Below are 21,990 nucleotides of genomic sequence, written 5' to 3' on the forward strand. Positions count from 1 at the left end.
GTTGATGCCGAGGCTTTGGAAAGGGGGATAATTAGTTATTGGCCCGCTCATTGGGTTTGTTCAGCCTGCTTTCTTATAGAATGCAGGACTGCCAGCCTAGGAATACCCCATCCACAGCATATTGTGCTCTTCTCCCTTAATCACCAACTATGAAAATCTCACAAATGCTTGCTTACATCCCAGTCTTATGAAGGCATTTTCTCAGTAGAGGCTCTCTCCTCTCTCAGGACTAATTTGTGTCAAATTGACAGAAAACTAGACAGCACATTTAGTGCTTGATTGCTTGGAGGAGCACATCATTTATTTCTGCAAAAATACAATTTCACCTTCAGCACATGCTAGTTTAAAAAGAGTATAGAATATTCAAGTTTTCATGTACCACTTGGATTGTGTTTTCTACCTGCACCTCCATGGTGTTTGCTCTCACTTGTCCTTTCTTGTCCATAGAAGTTATATACTCCTGTAAATTTATGCTTTTTCTATTATTCTGGCTTCTATATTTGAAACAACCATGTGAACCTTGTGTTTTAGGATGTACTTGTTTATCTCCACATGATTGTATACAATTGTATTCACTTGCCTGAACACAACCTGATATTATTATTTTTGTGCCTGAATATTACTCCACTTTTCTACATTATATTGCATATAAGAGCTACATTTTCCTAATCCATTAATCTAGCGAGGAGAAGCTAGGCTGATTATCTTACTTGCATATTGTGACTGGTTCTGAAATACAGGTGGATCTGTAGGCATCTCCATTGTGTGCTCTATTTAACTTTTTGTTTCTATGAACCCAAGTGAAGCCATTGATTTATGTATGCTTCTGCTTTTACTGTTGAATTTTTGAGGAATCCCCACATTGACCTCTGTAATTGATGGGTTGATCTACTCTCTCACAGTCAGCAAGCTGGGGTTCCTTTTCTTCCACTCCTCTCTCAGCTATTATTTTGGTGGGAGTCAGTCTTACACAGACAAAATGGTCTTCTGGTGTAAGTTTGTTTTTAATTTCCCTAATGACTGGAGATGGTGAATGTTTTCCAATTAATCTTAGATTTTGTAACACTTAACTATAAGAAAGAGTGACTTTCAAAAAAATTGCATTAATGCCTGCCATTTGATTATAGGCACTTGATTAGTTCTAAGTACAGTCAACACCATTCCCACTACTATCACTTCTATCTACAGTTTAACTTGCAACATCACCATTACCATTATCAATACCACCATCATTGTCACAAGCACCACTACCTACCTCCAATATCATTGCCACTTTCACTACTAAAACCCCACTAAGTGCACCATATTCCTATTAATAGCACTCATCAATATCCATCCCCACCAGCACCAACAGTATCATAAATAATCCATATAAATGTACTGATGTGGAAGAAAGTCATTTTAGTCAAGTGAGGCCTCAGATTTCTTGTTATTATTTATTTCATCTGTTAGTATACTTTTTTATTTTTATGGACTTTTTTAAATGGCCTAAATCATATCATAGTAAAGCATGAAACTGAATGAAGAATAATCTTACAACTTTATGTTTAGCCCTATCATTGATTTATAAAATATTTTGGAAATAAGGATAAAATATTCATATTGAATTCAGTCCCGTTTTACATAAAAATGTGTAATACTAAGATAATCAAATGTTTGAGGCAATGATACATGACAGGTACTAAAAATATTTGTGTATATGTTCATAGGTGTGCACACAAGTGTTCCATGTCTCAAGTCTTGAGGGCTCATACTTGGAGAAAATGTACTATGTGACCTTGTTCATCTGTGATAGCTGTTTCTTCATTGAGTTTATATGGAAGGAATTCAACTTCGATGCTTCAGTGTGGACAGAGACTCAGGATATTATGACTCTTGTGCCAGTGCTTTGAGAATTAGAAGCCTCAATTTTAAATCAAAGATATCACCATATATCTTTGTAAAACTTGAAGTATTTCATTATGATGTTTCAAGATATGCAGAGAGAATGCATTAACCATTATGCACTGCATTCAATATTCAAGAGAAAACAATGATACAAATCTTAAGAGACTTGCTTATGTCCCTTAACAGGATGCATTTCTTGAAATATTATCTTTATTAATACTGTGGGAATTTCATACAATGCATCTCTATGGTATTTGTTAAGGTGTTTACAACCAATTGTCCTTATTTGCCCACTGTGACTTTTTTCTCTTGCATTTCAAATTTGTGTTCTTTTCTATTTGCTTCTTCACATTCCCACAAATATCAGTTTGTGTTTTTCAAATACTCTAGATACCAGGGCCTGTACATCCCTGTGGGCAACCTACCAAAGATCACACCATTGAAGAAAATTGATACTCCTTCTCCCAGAAGATATCAACTGTCAATTGCTCCTCAGGTAGTGGTGAAATTCTATGCTTCCCTTCTCATATATGTTGAGTTTTTGCCTGGATTGAGTTTTCACTTGACTTATGTACATGGTGGGTTGGGTTCAAGTGTTTATGGTCTGTTTGAGTGAAGAAATCAGCTTCTACCTCTTGTTTTTAAAAATGTTCTGCCAACCCTTCCATGAGCGTAATGTGAAGTATATATAAGTTTCTTATCCTCTGCATCATCGATCAGTTGAGGGTCTCTGCTAATAATATTCTGTAGTAGAAGCTTCTCTTATGACGAACAAGAGACACATTGATATGAGTATAGCAATGTCACTAGGGATTTTTTTGTTGATTTGTCAATTGTGAGAATAATGGCATTTGGAGTAGGCCCAAGGGTAGCTATATATTCTCTCATCTTTAACAGTACCAGTTATGCCTTTTGTTTCATGGAGAAGAATCTTAAATCCAAAGAGAGAGTAAGTGGTTCCTCCTATGCATGTGTGCTACTTTCATACTGGTGGTCAGACATTGCCAAACCAATCATTGTTGTATCTTTCAGGATCTAGAACTCTGTGAAACTTGGTGATTATTTCTTTTCTTCAGCAGTGTTCATAGCACCTTTATAAGGACTAGCTAGAAGGGATGAACATCCAGAAGCGGGCTTCCTAGATTTCTCCATGTTCTCACTCTTAAGAGTAGATCAACAGTTTCAATTAACATGGGCCCTTGAGATCTCTGAGACACTGGATCACCAACCAGGCAGCATAAAGCAGTTGACATGAAGCCCCCAACCCATATACAGCAGTGGACTCTCAAGTCTGGGTTCAATCAGAGAAGATGCACCTAAGCCTCAAGTGACTAGAGGCCCCAGAACTCTGGCAGCATCAGTGGGATAGGTGGGGTAGGGACATCCTTGTGGAAACAGGGATGTTGGTGGAGAGAATGTATGGGATGTAAAACAGTAGGAGGGTAGAAAAGAAAGGTAATAAAAATTTACTGTAAAATATATAAATAAAAATTTAAAAAATACAAAAAATAAGTAAATAAAATAACCATTAAAAATAAAACATTTTAATGCATATGCAAATAATTATTGATTCCTTAAAATTAATTAAAATATTTTGAAGGATTTTTTTCTAAAAAAAAAAAAAAAAAACATGTTATAACTAGAGAAGAAGGGTCTTACCAAAAATTTCTAGAAGGTTTAGTGCAGTAATAGGTGACAGCTCCTAAAGAGCCTGTCAGTGTATTCATGTATGCATAGAGAAGTTTACCATTTCTCAATCCTTGAAGGCTCATACATAGAAAAAGTTTTCTGTGTGCCTTGTTTAAAATGCCAGCTATTTCTTTATGGGTTTATGTAAAAGAAACTCAATATTAGTGCCTCAGCCTAAATAGAGAGTCAGGATGTTATGACTCAACACTGAAAGTTTGCTCAAGACTGTCAAGACAGTTATAGATTACGGGCAATAGACTCAAAGATACGTGAGACCATCTATGTGACCTTTCTGGCTAACTAAAAAGAGTTATAATTAATACTGAGATTTGTATTTCCTAGTATATAGTGTCTTAGTTATTGTACTTGTACACTTCCATCGCTGCTTCACTTGTAAGGTAATTATATTAAAACATTTTATAAAGCACACATATTAGTAGTCTATCAGAGTAGTAGTCTTTCTACAGCACTTTTTCAAAAGATCTTTAATGTTGATCATCCCTTTGCACATGCTCTGAAGTGTTCTGCTCTTGAATCTCCTACAACAATGTAATTCTTCATTTTTCATTATTACCCCTTCATCCTTTGAATCCTTCTGAGTGAGATACATTAAGAAAAGGAACTGTGGGTATACCTGACTCTGACTCACAACACTAGTCAAGATGAGTATACTGGCATCTCGGTACAGTAGGTAATTGTGTAACTTCTCATGGCAAAAACCAGACATTTTCCTAGGACGGTCCTTCCTGTAATATATGCCAATATGGAGAGTAGTAAGTCACCTAATAACCGGGGCACGCAGTATGTGTACAGCCTTTATGAGCATTCATTCTACTGCTGGTGCATTTGTCAACATCTGCCCTCAGGTTCTGAACTGGGATGACTCTTTCCCTTCAGAAACACGTACAGTGGCATTCTCAGTAGAACCATTCCTTACTGGCAAAAGCTTTGACAGTCATAGGAAGCTGACATGCTTCACTGAAGTTGACTCAGTGCCCATCTGCTTCTCAGAGCAAAGCTGGGAGAAGTTAAAGGCTTTTTTTCATATGCCTAATTCTATTTTTTCTTCCAAATATAAAGCAACATTCCAGGACCAAATACAATTTCTCTTTTCTCTCTCTCCCCACTTCCTTCTCTCCTTCCTTCCTTCCTTCCTTTCTTCCTTCCTTCTTTCCTTCCTTCCTTCCTTCCTTCCTTCATCCCTTAATCTCTTTCTTTCTTTCTGAACACTTTTGTGTTCCCAATTAGCAGGTTCTCGATCCTTGAATTTTCTGGGTTTTGGTTTATACCTTGGTAAAATTCCTGAGACATGCCAAGTGATTACAATGGTAGTAGTTATTGTCATCACTAAGATTTGCCAGTGTTTTATAATTGATACTTCAAAGTATCCATCTTATAGATGATATTTTCTCCAATTATCATTGCTCTATCCTTTAGAATAAATACATTTCTTAATGAAAATATAAAGAAAAAGAACGAAATTAAAGGCTAAAAAATGCTGACATGAAAGGAAATGTCAGGAAGTTCTGAGGAAGTTTGGAGTTGATGAGTTGTTCTATTATTGCATACACTAGAGGTTCCATCTTTGTGGAGAAAGCCTAAGTAATATATCTCAGATCCAGAGAGTTCCTAACAAAAGGAGCAGTGCAAGGAGCCTTGTTCACATGCCCTACGTGCCAAGTGCCTTCTCCTACCCTAAAGTGTTAAAGGTCAATCAAGAATTAAAAACACAGCAAAAATTTGAATAATGTCAAGTTTTATGCAACAATGATTTAATAATAACCTTATAAAACTAAGAAGTAATATTTATGTATGTACATAGCTGATTAAAATGTAAGACTGAGGTACTCTCTTGCTCTCTCTCTGTCAGTGTTTGTTAGTGTACATGAATCTGGGCATGTGTGTATGCATGTACATGTATGTGCTTGCGTTTATGTGTATGTGTATATGTGTGTGTATGTGTGTGTGTGTGTGTGTGTGTGTGTGTGTGTGTAGGAAGTTCTCAGATGAAATGTAGTTTCTCTGTACCACAAGGAATACTCACATAGGTGATCTATGAACGACTATGAGTCTTCATGCTAAGCATAAACATGCTTAGGACATGCACATCTTTTCCCTTCACTGTCATGATAATCAGTCTTGTGTTCATTTTCAGGGGTGAGTCCAAACATATACCTCAAATATGTCATTTGATATAGCAGTCCTAAAGAGGGCCAAGGTTATCAGACTTATCTCTGAAGGACATATATTATTTCTAAGATTCACAGAAAGGTATAAAACCTGGACAAGATACATGACCTTTCTCTGGGAACAGAGTTATCAAAGATGACTGAAATCATGCCTATGGTCTCCTTTAATTCCCAACTTTTAGCCCATAGGCAAGTTACACCTAAAAGAGGAATATAAATTAGCCAATGCACCATAGAAAACCAATAAGTTGAAATAGAGCAGAGAGGACACGAGTTAAAGAAAATAATATTGCCTTTAACCAAGAAAGACAACTAAGACAACCAGTGAGATCACACTGAATCTGAAGAAAAGAGGTCCTACTGAGTCAGAGCACTTAACAAGGAAAATGTCCAGGAACAGGATATTTCTATTCTGCAGAGTCCCAGTCAATCCTGTCATGCATTGATTTGCATTTTGGTTGGGAAATTCTGGGACCTGCCTTCTATCAGTCAACTTCCCTTCCATTGGGGATGGATGGTAATTCTTATAAAGAGATCCTTGGCTGATTGAGTGCAGACATCTGGTACTCAAGTTCTGAACTACATTGAAGAACCCAGTTAGTGTTGTTTCTTGATTTGGTCTGTCTTCTGTTCTTATGTGCTATAGTCAGTTTTGAAGAAGTAAGTATTGTGAGTATGGTTTTGATCATGGAATGGATAGTACTTACCTAGAATTTAGAAATTTTGCAGTGGATATAATAGTCCACTATGACAAGTGGCTTTTCCTTTCATTTGTAGCTTGTAGTTGAACATAGTACATTTTTCTTTCATATGCATCTTTTGGTGTTCTTTGTAATGTCATATACCTTATGTAGGCATTATAACCTGAGATTTCCCTGAACTGTCCTTTACTGTACAAACCCAGACAACCTGCGGTCATGATATAGATAATGAGTTGTTCCGGAACTGATTTTGAAATTTCTCAGGACACCAGTGATTGACTGTCTCTTTTGAAAGTGTTTCTTTGTGTAAACGGCATTTCTTGTTTCATTGATACAAAATACTTTCTCCTGAACAAAGGCATGATTCAAAGGAGAATTATCTTTTAAGTATACATAAAACAGATTACTGACAAGAAAGAAAAATCCAGGAACTCTTAAAACAGGAGTAGAGGAATTATTTTTATTTTGAGTGGGGGGATATAGAGATAGATAGATAGAGAGATAGATAGATAGATAGATAGATAGAGAGAGAGAGAGAGAGAGAGAGAGAGAGAGAGAGAGAGAGAGAGAGAGAGAGATGAACCCAATGTTCCAAGTCTCCATTAATCTTCTTTGTGGGGATCACCCCTGAACAGTTTCATATAATGTCTTTCAGATCCTGAGATTTCAGCACAATGTCTTGCCAACAACAGCAGTGCAAGCAGACCTGCCAGCCTCCTCCTGTGTGCCCACCACCAAAGTGCCCTGATCCTTGTCCTTCTCCTGTGTGCCCACCCCCTAAGTGTCCAGAGCCATGTCCTCCACCAAAGTGTCCTGAGCCTTGTCCTTCTCCAAAGTGCCCTGAACAATGTTTTGAGCCATGTCCCCCTCCCTCATATCAGCAGAAATGCCCTCCTCTGCAACCTCCTCCACCATGCCAGCAGAAGTGCCCACCCAAGAACAAGTGACAGCCTCAGGATTCATCAAGACAAAGTGAAGAGAAGAAAATACATACCATTTACCTTCATAGGAACACCTAGGTTTTCTTTTGAGAATCTGTCACAGATGCAGAAAAGTTTGCTCCACGTAGTACCTCCCTCTACATGCCAATGATGATAATTACTTTATAGGGAAGTCATTTGTCTGAGATAATAATACTGCTGCTGTAAAGGGGCTGCTTATAATTGTCTTTCCTCCATGGTTCAGTGGGAAATTTTCTTTTAACTCTCTGTCACTTGAGCGGGTTAGTTGTTACTGTTGTTTCATTTTCTTAATAAAGTACAACCTTGTTAAAAGTTTTCTTGTTTATTTTCTACCTAGTCCAGCATGGTTGCATAAGGGGAGGTATGATACAGTTCTTGCTCCTGAAACTGATCTTCTATCTTTACTATTTTACTATTAATTTTTCTTTCCATTTTTCCCATTTTTCAGAGCTAATAAGGCCATAATAAATAAAACATATGAGGTTCTCAGAATGAGGGATGGAGGTGGTCATGAGGCTGTGGAGAACAAGGAAAAGGCCTTTTGCTAGGCCTTAAGAGGCATGGGAAAGGTTTTAGACAATATAACCACAAAGGCCATAAAAGCCTAAATGGTCCTCTGTAGAAATAATTTATTGCCAGACTTGGCTTCAAATTTGGGATCATGAGCAGATACATGTACCCTCTGCTCCAGTGACTTCTGTATTGATAGTCAGGGTGAACTAGCAGACATCAAGGATCGAAACTTAAAGATCACTCAAATAAAAGGCATGAATAGAACAAACAATAATTTATATATGATTTAGAAATAAATAGTATTAGAAGGAGAGTACATGAGGCTATGGAACTGCTAGGGTGAAGAAACAAGGATTAGAGAATTAAAATATGACATAGAAGCATATAAAAATTACAATGTTATTCTTCATTTCCCATGATTTCCATTTTACTCTTTATATACTTTTTAATGGGCTACATCCACAAGAAACTTAGATGTAACTGACTGTGTGTAATTCTGGCTTCACAACTGAGTAGAAAATTTTGTAATTTATAACAGCAGAAGCCATACATTTGTCTGCTATTATATTTTATGTGTTATATGCGAATATAGAGTAGTGTGCCTCCTGCTAACCTGGACACGTGGTATGTGTACAGCCTTTATGAGCATTCATTCTACTGCTGGTGCATTTGTTAACATCTGCCCTCAGGTTCTGAACTGTGATGAGTCTTTCCCTTTAGGGACATGGACAGGAGCATTCTCAGCTGACCTTTCTTACTGTTGAAAGCTTTTACAGTCATAGGAAGCTGGCATGCTTCACCGAGGTTGACTCAGTGCCCATGTGCTTCTCAGAGCAAAGCTGGAGAAGTTAAAGGCCTTGTGTCATCTCTCTCATTCTATTCTTTCTCTTCCAGATATAAAGTAACTTTCCAGTATCAAATACAATCTCTCTTCTTCTTCTTCTTCTTCTTCTTCTTCTTCTTCTTCTTCTTCTTCTTCTTCTTCTTCTTCTTCTTCTTCTTCTTCTTCTTCTTCTTCTTCTTCTTCCTCTTCTTCTTCTTCTTCTTCTTCTTCTTCTTCTTCTTCTTCTTCTTCTTCTTCTTCTTCTTCTTCTTCTTCTTCTTCTTCTTCTTCTTCTTCTTCCTCTTCTTCTTCTTCTTCTTCTTCTTCTTCTTCTTCTTTTTCTTCTTCTTCTTTTTCTTCTTCTTCTTCTTCTTCTTCTTCTTCTTCTTCTTCTTCTTCTTCTTCTTCTTCTTCTTCTTCTTCTTCTTCTTCTTCTTTTTCCCTTCCCTCCCTCTCTCTCCCTTTTTTCTTCCTTCCTTCCTTCATTCTATTCTATTCTATTCTATTCTACTCTTTCTTTCTTTCTTTCTTTCTTTCTTTCTTTCTTTCTTTCTTTCTTTCTTTCTTTCTATCTATCTATCTTTTACTCCTTTGTGTTGTCCCATTAGCAGAGTTCAGATTTTTGAATTTTTTTAGGTTTAGGTTTATACTCTAATTAATTTCCTGAGAAATCCAAAATGATAATAATGGCAGTATAGACTGTCATCACTGTGATTTCTGAGTACTTTGAAATTTAACCTTCAGACTGCCAGTTTTAAGAATGTTATTTTCTCCTAGCTCCATAACTTTGTCAATCCAAATAAAGACATTTTCTCATTGAAGGAAAGGGATTATTTCCTAGATTAATAAAACAAAATGTTGATGTATAAGGAAAACTGAGGAACTCTTTAGGTAAAATTGGATTTAATGACCTACTCTGATTGTCCATAAATATTTTATTCTTACTCTGTGAAAATCACTTATTGGGGAAATGTCACATACTTTCTTTCACATTCTATGACTGAAGCACAATGTCTTATCAAGAACTGCAGTGCCCCAAGACTTGCCAGCCTCCTCCTGTGTACCTGACATACAGTATCCAAAGTCTTGTCCTCCCACAGTGTTAGAAAGTCAACCAAAAATTAAGTCATACAATTTTTATTTCTTCTCTCATTTTCCATAGCCAAAATTTATTAATAAATGTTAAAAATTCAGGATGTGATATAGGTAGCTACACCAGTGATTAAAATGTAAAACTGACACTTTCTCTGTTTGTTTGTCTTCTCTGTCTCTCTGTCTCTCTCTCACTCCCTCTGTCTCTGTCTGTGTGTGTGTGTGGGGGGGTGTATTCCGTATCTTATTGAAGTTCTCAGATAAACTTTGTTTACTGTATACCACAGGGAATTTCAACACTCTTTTCATAAATGAGATGTGAGTGACTATAAGTCTTCATGATGACTAAGAACATGCTTAGGACAGGTGCAATTTTAGTTCATGTACTGCCATAATAAGGAACATTCTTGTTGTCTTCAGAGATAAGTTCAAATATATACTTCAAGTGTGTCATTTGATAAGGCAGTCCTAAATATCTGAAGAGAGTAAGGATAAGGCCCAACTCTATAAGCCTCTCCTCTGAAGAGTACATATTATTTTCTATGGTTCATAGAAAAGAATCATATCCAGACAGGAGACATGATCTATTTCTGTTACAGGGTTGTGAAAGATGATGCTGAAATAACACCCATGTTCACCTTTGATTGTATTTTTTCAGTCCATAGGAAATACATATAAACGCAGAAATGTAAATGGGCCAATGTTCCACGGAATACCAATGAGTTGAAGTATATCAACTAGGACACCATTTGAAATAAAGAAAAAAAATGTCTTTAATTAAGAAACAAAACCTAGACAACCAGTAAGAAAACTTCCAACCATCTGCATCTATCAGATCTTACTGAAACTGTAAAACCAGCTGTGGTCTGCTGAGTCACAGCACTCAATCAGTGATGTCCAGAAATAGGATATTTCAAATTTTGTAGATTTTTGGATGAGACAGTTAGGCATGGGTTTGCACTTGGTTGGGAAATTCTTGAACCTGCCCACTATTCAACACCATTACTCCCAATGGACTAGGCAGTCGGCTCTGTAAAGTTCTATAAAGAGGTCCTTGACTGCATCACTTAAATGGCTGCATCCATTTAAGCCTGTTATGGATACAAAAGAATCTTCTCTGCCCTTCAACCACCATGTGTGGCTTTAAATACAGGCATTTCTCTGAGACTATTTGCATGCTGTTATCAAGAGACTGTTGAAAATGGTCCTCTTTCAGTAGTTTTTTTAATCACAGATGCTCAGGGGAAAGATCAGAAGATGTCTTTATAGTGTCCTTAGAGTATGTTTTCCAAATCTGATTGTTACTGTTGTTCTATTTCCTGAATAATGGACATCTTATTAATGGTATACATGTATTCTTTTCTTATAAACCTCACTTTATTGACTTCATAGTATGCTTATGTTTCTTCATTTTTATCCTTTGATCTATACGCCAAACAATAACAATTGCATCTTGACTTTTGGATCATAAAATAATTTTAATTACATAAGTTTTGAACATAATAATGATCACTTAGTGTTCAATTGCTTGAAGGACACATTATTTTATTATATATGACTATAATCTCTCCTTTTAAGATATGCTTACTTAATAAAGTAATGTGGTATTCAACCATACTTGTATAACATGGATCATATTTCCACCGGAAAATTTTTCCCTCAACTGTCCTATTACTCTACTGTAATAGTTACACATGTACATTAATATATCTTTGCTATTTTTTCTGACTTTATAGTTAAGACAAACATGCTCACCCTGAATTCAGAATGTCCTTATTTTTTAAGCATTATGATATGCGGTTGTTTCAATTTTCATGAGGACAAAATGATGTTGTTCTTTATGACTGAGTATTATCTGGTGCACACATGTGGAATATTTTCTCAATCTATCTATCTATTGATAAGCATTTTCTGATTAGGTTATGTATATATTATGTGTTGTGGTGCAATGAAGAGGGACATACAGATATCTGCAGGGTGTGCTTTAGTTTCTCTATTTGTAATGTAAATGTTGTCATTCAAATCTTACATTAGTTCTGCTGTTATTGTTGTTTGTAAGGAGGAAACAACATAGTCATTTTCATACTGAACTAACTAATCTATCTTGTGAATAGTCTTTTTTCCTCTGAAATCTTGATAGGACTTGATATTTTCTTGACAGTACTCATTTATACCTTGGAGCAATAAAACAGCATTGTTGGTTCTGCATTTTTCCTAATACTAGAGATGCTGGCTATATTCCATTTTTAGTGTTATACATTAAAACTTTTAAATGTATTAATGAACTCTGTGCAAGGTGAAAAATATGGTCCTATTTTCATTTTTTTACATAGCGACTGCCAGTTAGACCAGTACCATTTATTGAAGATGCTTTCTTTTGTTGTTGTTGTTGTTGTATATTTTTGGCTTCTTTGCTAAAGATCAAGATTCCATAAATTTGTGGTTTTATTTCTGGGTCTTCAGTTTTATTCCATTGAGCACCATACCAGTCCCAATACCATGTAGTTTTTATCACTATTGCTCTGTAATATAGCTTGAAGTCAGAGATAGTGATCCCCCCACCAGAAGTTCTTTTATTGTTACAACGAATCTGATAGAAGAGAAAATGGGAAAGAGCATCAAACTCAAGGGCACAGGGTGTCGGGAGGTGTGGGGGGGCGATAATTTCCTAAACAGAACTCCAACGTCTCAGGCTATAAGATCAAGAATTAATAATTGGGACCTCATGAAACTGAAAAGCTTCTGTGAGGCCAAGAAAATAGTCAATAGGAGAAACTGGCAATTTAATGATTGGGAAAATTCTTTACTAACCCAACATCTGAGAGAGGACTAATATCCAAAACACATAAAGAACTCAAACAGCTAACCTTAAAAAACAAAAAACAAACAAACAAACAAAAAAAAAGAACCCAGTCAAAAAATGGGGTATAGAACTGAACAAAGAATTCACGACAGTGGAGTCTCAAATGACTGAGAAACACTTAAAGAAATTTTCGAAGTCTTTAGTCATGAGGGAAATGAAAATCAAAATTACCCTGAGGTACTACCTTACACCAATCAGAATTTCTAAGATCAAAAACTCCAGAGACAGCACATGGTGACAAGTATGTAGAGAAAAAGGCAATTTCCTCCATTATTGGTGAGACTGCAAATTGGTATGACTGCTCTGAAAAATCAATCAGAAGGTTAGTCAGAAAACTGAAAATAGATCTACCTGAAGACCTAGCTAAACCACTTTTAGGAATATAACCAAAAGATGCCTCACCATGCCACAGGGGCAGGTGTTCCACTATGTTCATATCAGCCTTGTTTGTGATAGCTGGAAGCAGGAAACAACCCAGATGTCTTCCAAGGGAAGAATAGCTAACAAAAAATATGGTTTATCTACACAATGACATACTATTCAGCTATCAAGAACGAGGACATTATGAGTTTTTCAGGCAAATGGATGGAGCTAGAAAATATTACTCTGAGTGAGGTAACTCAGACCCAAAAGAACATGAATGGTATGTACTCACTAATAAGTGAATATTAGACAGAAAGTACAGAATATCCAGGATACAATCCACAGAACTCAAGAAGACTAACAAGCTGAAAAGTGAGGATGGCTCAATTCCACTTGGGAGAGAGAATAAAGCAATTGGGAGGATTACAGAGGGAGGGAGTGATATGCGTGGAAGAGGGGACAGGAAGGAGAAAAGGGGAACATAATCCAGTAAGTTTTTTGGGAAGGGGCTGGAATGAAATTCTAAGGGCCAACACAAATAATCAAAATAGGCAGCCTTGGAAGGTAGAAGGTGGGGGGGACTTTCTAGAATGAACCAGAAACCTGGGATGTGAGAGATTCTCCGGACTCAGAGGGAGGTAGATACCTTAAATAAAATGACCAAAAGTGGGGAGAGGGAACTTGTAGAGTCTACTTCCTGTAGAAAGGCAGGACATGAAGTGGAGGAATTAGATTGCATCCCACAGTTAAAAACTCTAACCTATAATTGTCCCCATCTTAAAAAACAAAAATAGCAGGGACACAAATAGAGAAGAGACTGAGGGAAACACAATCTAGTGAGTAGCTCAAATTGGGATCCATGTCAAGAAGAGGCTTCAAAGCCTGATACTATTACTGATGCTATGGTGTGCTTACAGACAGTAGTCTAGCATGGCTGCTTTCTGAGAGACGCAACAAGCAGCTTAAGATTCATATGTGGATAGTTACATCTAACAAATGGAAAGAAACTGGAGACCCCTGGGACTGAATAGGGGAAAGCTGGAAGAAGCTGAGACTGATAGGTACCCCAAAGGAATACCAGCAGTCTCACTAACCTGGACCCTGAGATCTCTCAGACATTGAGCCATCAACCAGGCAGCATACACTAGCAGATATGAGGCCTCTGACACATATACAGCAGAGAACTGCCTTGTCTGGCCTCATTGAGAGAAGATGTACCTAACCCTCAAGGGACTTGATGCCCCAGGGACTGAGGAGGTCTGGTGGGTTCGGGGACATGGGCAAATCCTCATAGAGATGGAGGAGGAGGAATGGGATGAAGAACTGTTCAAGGGTGGGCTAGAATGAGAATAATAACTGGACTGTAAAAGAAAAGATTAAAGGAAAATTAAAACAAAAAACAAAAAGAAATAACCTAAAGAGGTATATTATCCCATATGTCCTAATCTTCCTTTTATTTTGGTACTGTCTTTATTTTTGTTATAATATGTCAGATAAATGTTTGTAATGAAATTAATGGTAATCATCCAATTTAAATATTTGGTAATGCTTAAAACACAAGTACAGAGAGAGGTAGAAATAGGTTTTAAAAAATTGTTTACTTTCCACCTTTGCAGCTGATTTCCTTTAACTAAATAAAAGCCTTTTAATAAACTCTTCTTAAGCCTCATTTCAGAAGTTATTTTGTGAGTTATTCTGTTTCTATGTGTGTTCAAATTGGTATTTCTCATGTTTGGTTAGAACTGTTAATCCTAGAGATATGCAGCTTTTCTTCATGAGTACTGAAAACTCCAGTCAATTAAGGTCTTGAAAAATGACAACCATGTCCTGTCTTAGTTACTGAGCCATGTGAAAAGTAAATGTAGGGGAAAATATGTTTCTTCCAATCCATAATGTTTAAAGTGCTCTTTCTCCCAAACCAAAAGGTGCCTTGCTCATTTACAAGTCCCTTGAGGACAAATGTGAGATCAATTTTCTGAAGTTATTCTTGGTTCACAGCCTTGGTGATGCTTAAGGGATTAAGGATGCTATCAAAACTATAAGGTTATCTTGATAAGAATCAAATTAAGGAAGGCATAGTTTATTTTCACCTACAGTTTGGGAGAGTAAAATCATAGTAGAGGCATGGTGGCAGGGGGGGATAGTCACATTTGATGTAAAATGAAAATGCATAGAGTAGGCAAGAACTGGAGCCGTGTTTTAGAGCTCATATTCCATTCCCAGTTAGCAGGAGAGCTCTACTTACTTAATGTTCTAGAACATCCTTAACATTTATAACCTCTGGGCTCAAGCACATGAAATTATGGATGGCAGTTTACATTCAAACTATAAAGAATATCTTGGCAAGAATCAGATGACCAATTGTCTCAGAATTGAAGACTGTACTAAATATTATTTTAAATAATTCAAATACTTGTTATTATCTACAATTACTCTTTGGTTCTTTGAGGAAAAAAATATTTAAGTATTCAGAAATTGAATTACTCTCCCCCACTCCCATTCAAGGAAGTAGCATTTACATCATAACCTTGTTAGAGAATTTTATTTGTTCCTTCATTAGATTAACACCATACCCAAAAATGAATTCTCTCTTAGCAAACAATCATTTATTAATAGCCTCAGCCCATCATTACTATATATGTATTAGGCTTATGAGTAAATAGTATGGGAAATACTATTTTAAATGTTTTTTTCTTCAGTTTTCTAATTAAACTTGATTTTTTATATAACATTTCAGAAAAATAAAGTGTTGGATAATAGATCTAGTGACTATCACAATCCCTAAAATGTAGAGAGTAAAGAGTAAAAGGAGAGACAGGGGTCTGTCTCCTCTTCATTCATGCCACCTTCTTTCGCTACCAACCCATACACTGTCACATCCTGTCACTGTTGCTCAGCCAAATGTTCCAACGACATATGTGAAACATTGGTATTTTTGATGTTGGTTTTGCAGTTGCTATGCTGCTCAGTTGCCAAATGTTCAGCCTCCTAGTCAAGTTGTTACTAACATATGGTATTATAAGCATTTGAGTCTTCTATTGAGTTTAAAATAACCACAAGATTACTAAAGTTGTTAGATTAGAAGAACCTGAAAGGTAGGCCTGAATCATTGATTCTCTGTAATAGAGCATGAGTCCTGTCTAAGGAAGCTGTCATAGGTGCTTCAAAGGATAGTGTGAGGAATGTTCTTAGGAAATTGATCAAGCAGTAACAAAGTTGATTGTGTCTTTCTGGAGTTCTTTTGTGAGGTCATCTAATATTAAATGTAAAATATTACTCCTGAATAAGCGTAGAATTTTCTGTTGTATCATGAGGAAAGAAAGTTTCTTATGGTGTGAAAGAGGCACATATTCATAGTAAGGTGTTGTAGAGAAAGGAAGCCATACAAACTTCTAGCAGTTGTATTTGAGAAACTAAACATTCTTGGGGGTTGAAAGAATAAAGGTTCCCCTAATTACTAGGGCTTCTACTAATTCGCACTGCATGGCAGCTTTTCATATGGAAGTGTATCCTTTAATTTCCTGAGATATGAATATATATATATATATATATATATATATATATATATATATATATATATATATATATATATATATATTCAGGGCACCTGTGTGTGCTTCTTTTTGTATCTTATTTCAATCCAACCTCCACTGTGCTTAGAGTCACAGCTGTCTTAAAGCTTCCCTTGGTAAAGCACCTCTTTTCTTAGTTCTATGTGTTACCTCCAAGGTGGACCAACTTAGTTGGACCAACATCACTGAACACCTCACTCTTCCTGTAGCTTCTGTAAGGCAAAAGACACAGTCAATAGGTCAAATCAGCAACCTACAGATTGGGAAAAAATTTCACTAACCTCACATCTGATGGAGGGCTAACATCCAAAATACATAAAGAACTCAAGAAGCTAACCACTAAAAAACCAAACAACACAATCAAGCAATGGGGTATAGAACTAAATAGAGAATACACAACAGAGGAGTCTTGAATGGCTGAGAAGCACCTAAAGAAATGTTCAAAGTTCTTAGTTATCAGTGAAATGCAAATCAAAATGGCTCTGAGATTCCACCTTATACCAACGAGAAAGGCTAAGTTCAAAAACTCCGGTGACATCACCTGTTTGTGAAGATGTGGAGAAAGAGAAACACTCCTTCATTGCTGGTGGGATTGCAAACTGATACAACCACTCTGGAAATCAATCTGGGACTCTTCAGAAAATTAGAAATATACCTAACAGAAGCCCCAACTAAACCACTCTTGGAAATATATACAAATGGGGCCCCAGCATGCCACAGGGGCATGTGTTTCATTATGTTCATAGCTGCCTTGTTTGTGATAGCCAGAAGCTGGAACCATACCAAATGTCCCACAACAGAAGAATGGATACAGAATGTGGTTCATTTACCTAATAAAATACTACTCAGCTATTAAGAACAAGAAAATCCTGAGTTTTGGGGCAATGGATGGAATTTGAAAATATCATCCTGAATGAGATAACTCAGGCCCAAAAGTACATGCATGGATGTTCTCACTAATAAATGAATATTAGGGAGAAGAAGTACAGAATACTTAATATATAACCCACAGAACTTAAAAAGGTAAACAAGCAGAAGGGCCCAAGTGGGGATGCCTTAATCTCACTTGGGATGGAGAAGAAAGCAATCAAAAAAGGGAAGAAGGGACCTGAGTGGGAAAGGAACCTGGAGAGGAAGAGAGGCACATGATCAGGTATCAGGAGAGGGAGAAGGACTGAATCCCTGAGGGCCAGCAGAAAGAATAGAAACAGGCAACCTTGGGATGTAGAAGGTTGGAGAACACTACAAAATGGATCAGAGACTTGGGAGGTAGGAGACTGTCAGGACTCAAAGAGAGAAACCTTGGATGAAATGCCTTACAGTGGGGAGAGGAAACTTGGAGAGTCCACCTCCAGTGAAAAGACAGGGTGTCAAGTGAGGAATGGGGTTGCCAGCACACAGTCAAATCTCTGACCCAGAATTGTTTTTGTCTGCAAGAACTGCAAGACAAAAATAGAGAAGTCTGGGGAAAAGGAGGTCCAGTGACAGGCCCAAAATGGGATCCAACTCAAGGCCTGATACTATTACTGATGCTAAGGTGTGCTCACAAAAAAGGGACCTATCATGACTGTCCCCTGAAAGACTCAACAGCAGCTGAAAGAGTCAGATGCAGATATTTACACCCGACCAATGGACAGAAGCTGCTTAACCTCTGTGGTTGAATTGGGGAAAAGTTCGAAGAAGCTGAGGAAGAGGGCAAACCTGTAAGAGGACCAGCAGTCTCAATTTACCTGGCCCTGGAGATCTCTCAGACATGGCACCACCAACCTGGCAGGATCCACCAGCTGATATTGGACCACCAAACATATATTCAACCAGAGAAGATCTACCTAACCCTTAAGAGGCTTGAGACCCCGGGGAGTTGAGAGGTTGTGTGGCTTTAGGGGATGGGGTAGGAATATCCTCTTGAAGAGGAATTGGGGAGTAGGTATGAAATGGGGAATAGGCAGAGGATGGACCAGGAGGGGGATAAAAATCTGGAATGTAAAAAAATAAATAAATAAAATATAACAAACAAACATCTACAGCTTTTAAGCCAAGGTTCAGATACTTTAAAACCAGAAATTAGTAAGAACAGCAGGGCTTCTGACATTCAGAATAGTTGATACTTATACAAACGTCTTTGACAGGACCATTAGCAGTGCTGCAGACACTTATCTCTGATAGGAGTAACCTATTTTGCTAATTGGACATCTGAAGTTTCTCTTAGCTTCCTGGAAGTGACTCACATTTCCTGTTGGGACAAAATTTTTTCTTCTGGTCAGGTGAAGCTCCAGTCTTAGGATCTTATGAAGCAGATTTTGGTTGTTATTCTATGAGGACTGAAGTGTGTTTGTGGGTGTGTGTGTGTGTGTGTGTGTGTGTGTGTATGTGTGTGTATACATGTTGTGCATGTTGTATGTATGTGAGTATTGCATGTTGTCTATGTTGTGTGTGTGTTTGTGTGTGTGAGTGGGTTCATGTTGTGTGTATTGGAGTGTGTCTGTGAGTGAAAGTTTTAGTGTGTGTGTGTGTGTGTGTGTGTGTGTATGTGTGTGTGTGTGTGTGTGTGTGTGTGTGTGTGTGTGTGTGTGTGGTTCAGTGAGTGCTAGTGGAGTGTGAAGCACATCTTCCTAGGAGGTTCCATAACAAAACTGGAAAAGGACTTCCTGAGCTAACAATTGTAGTGGGTGGCTGTGAATCTTCATATTTTGGGGGTATTTGAATTATGGATATGTAGAATAAATAAATAAGAAGGAGCAGATTGCTTCTGTTGGAAAATTTCTTGAAGTAAACAAAAGCAGTTGTCTAAGCTAGAAACCAAAAAGAACAACTTAGGGACAGAGCACTCAGGATTAGATAAGTCAGGTTCACTTGGGCAGGTACTAACTAAATTCCAGGTGATTCACTCAGTTTAGGAGTCCTCCTCTACCTGAGTTACCTAAGTAAAAGTCTCTGATGATATTGCATAACCTTCTCCTTGCATGCTGGGATTTATTAGTGAAAAGAGCTCCCCACCCATCAGTACAAGGACACCAAGATTAAATGTCAACTGAAAGAGTCCTTTTATTCCCTCTTGTCTGTGAAAAGCCTTTGCTTAATCAAAGAAGAGAGAGAGAGAGAGAGAGAGAGAGAGAGAGAGAGAGAGAGAGAGAGAGAGAGAGAGAGAGAGAGAGAGAGAGAAATCACTAAGTTAGACAATAGTCAACGTCAGGAGTGGAAGGAGATTTAATAAAAACATGACAGAACCCAATCATTTGTAAATTGGTCTCTTTACAGAAGAATTTTGAGTGGACAAATGAGCTCAGCTACCAAGTCCTTGGCTGAATTTTGAGACCAAGAGGCCCCACATTAATAGATTTTTTTTTTAAAAAAGCTTTGTAGTGCTTATTTAAAGATACAAATGGGAGGTGGGGCTGAGATATAAGGACATAGTGTATTCAGAGTAGAAATTGAGGCTCAGCATCCATCGATGATCATCTTCCCAAGGCACAGCTTTGGATGGCATTACTTTTGCTTTGTCTTCTGTTGGGCTAATATTGGGGTGACAGTTGAGGGACAGGATTCAATAACCTTAGGGTGACAGGGCTCAGGAGCCTTGGGGTGACATGGCTCAGGAGCCTTGGGATGGCAGGGCTCAGGAGCCTTGGGGTGACAGGGCTCGGGAGCCTTAGGGTGGCAGGGCTCGGGAGCCTTGGGGTGGCAGGGCTCGGGAGCCTTGGGGTGACAAGGCTCGGGAGCCTTAGGGTGGCAGGGCTCAGGAGCCTTGGGGTTGCATGGCTCAGGAACCTTGGTGTCACAGGGCTCCTTGATTTGTGAGACACATGGCTCCTGAGGTGGTGGCTGGCAAGGTTGTTTCGCTTGCTGCTCATGCAGTTGAGGAGGAGTTGTGCAGGGTTGCTTCTGCTGATGTGAACTCATCCTTCAAAGATGGTTGGGATCTGGAAACAACATAAACAATGTACAGAGGAAATAACTTGGCAAGAAACCACTAGAAATAGATTTCCAAAGTCTTAGGAAGTAAAGGTTCTCTTTTCCCTCTTTACAATTGATGGTCCTTTACCATGGAGGTACTTAAAGGCAAAACATTTAGTTTTAAATAAGGGAGGTCTTTCTGATTGCCTGCCATTCCTACGTATAATAAAGAACAGTTAGCATGTGGCTTTAGCAGGAGTATTAGACTGACATTTGCTCACATGCAAATGTGATGGGATGTAGAAAATAAAAAACTATAAAGATGCTCAGAGCCCACTAATTGTTTGCAATAAAGATGTTTTATCACTGAGGATGGCCTGCAGCCACTCCAGCATGCCTTACCATCACCTGTGACTCTCACACACTCCTCAGCCTCAAGTGATCTACTCACAGCTGCTTGCTTGGATTAGCCCAACTTCCACAGAAGTTTTTAGGCAGCTTTCCTAGAGCAACCATTTAAGAAATTTTCCTCTCCTTCTCACACTGCCACAGCACTTGCCCCTGTCTCCTGACACTGACCCTTCATGGCCTTGCCTTCAGTTCTAACTTTTCTACTAAGATGTCATTCTGTAAGGCCTAAATTATTTTTTAGCATTTCAAAACACCAGACACAGTAACCCTATAACAATGTTTTGGTTGAAAGAATAAAATTCTCAGCATTAAGACTGTAGATAAAACAATGATGCCACTAACAGTGGGATAAGTCTGTGTTCTGCTTCTTAGCTGAGCACAGACACAGTGAGAAGTGATGGGGCCCAGAAATAATGTCTAAAGTTTCCTCAGTCCTGATTACTTTAAAAAAATGTTTCAATCACCTGTACTATAACTCTGACTAATTTTAATTAGAGGAGAAAACAAACACCCCACATGCATGATACAAAGGAGGCTCTAGTGAAAGCCACACAAATGCATAAAGTAAATGGTGAAGTTTCCATGTAGAGAGAGGCTTACCTCGTTTGTGGAGGACAGTCAGTGTGGTCACTGGGATCAGATGTGGAATCCAACCTCTTCAGGTTGGCTTTTTATAGAAAAAACAAGCCCTGCCTCGGGGTAAATGGGAGATTTTGGGCCACCACCTCTTTATTGCTTGCCTGTCAGACATGATTCATCCTAGATGCTTCACCCACTTATTGGTCCAGCTCTCGTGATGAAACTAGTAATGTGATTTTTTTTCGAATGCTGATAATTATGCCATCTGTGCTTTAACCCCGAAGAATACACCCCTGTTTTCAAGTGTGCTGTTTACAGGGGTTGGGGGCATGATACGGATTGAAGAGCAAAAAGAAAATTCTAAGAAATCAGGTATGGGAAACCCTGTCTTAAGGGTGTCATCAGAAGAGTCTCATTTCAGATCAGGTTGGGTAGATCAGGATCTGAAGCGC

The 21,990-nt window shown here is 37.9% G+C and overlaps 2 protein-coding genes across 2 annotated transcripts; one reads left to right on the forward strand and one right to left on the reverse strand.

Annotated features, from left to right (window-relative positions):
• Window positions 1-7,140: 7,140 nt before the first annotated feature.
• On the forward strand, window positions 7,141-7,413 carry LOC308419779 (uncharacterized protein; the record flags this gene model as incomplete). The annotated part of the gene is made up of 1 exon (XM_080915580.1): window positions 7,141-7,413. One exon carries the CDS (start codon window positions 7,141-7,143, stop codon window positions 7,411-7,413), a length of 273 nt encoding a protein of 90 aa, XP_080771706.1.
• A 12,727-nt stretch (window positions 7,414-20,140) lies between these two features.
• Window positions 20,141-20,554, reverse strand: LOC308420286 (uncharacterized protein; the record flags this gene model as incomplete). The annotated part of the gene is made up of 1 exon (XM_080916242.1): window positions 20,141-20,554. The coding sequence occupies one exon, from the start codon at window positions 20,552-20,554 to the stop codon at window positions 20,141-20,143; it is 414 nt and encodes a 137-aa protein (XP_080772368.1).
• Window positions 20,555-21,990: the final 1,436 nt, after the last annotated feature.

This window comes from Micromys minutus (assembly GCF_963924665.1).
Source record: "Micromys minutus genome assembly, chromosome: 4".
NCBI lineage: Eukaryota > Metazoa > Chordata > Mammalia > Rodentia > Muridae > Micromys > Micromys minutus.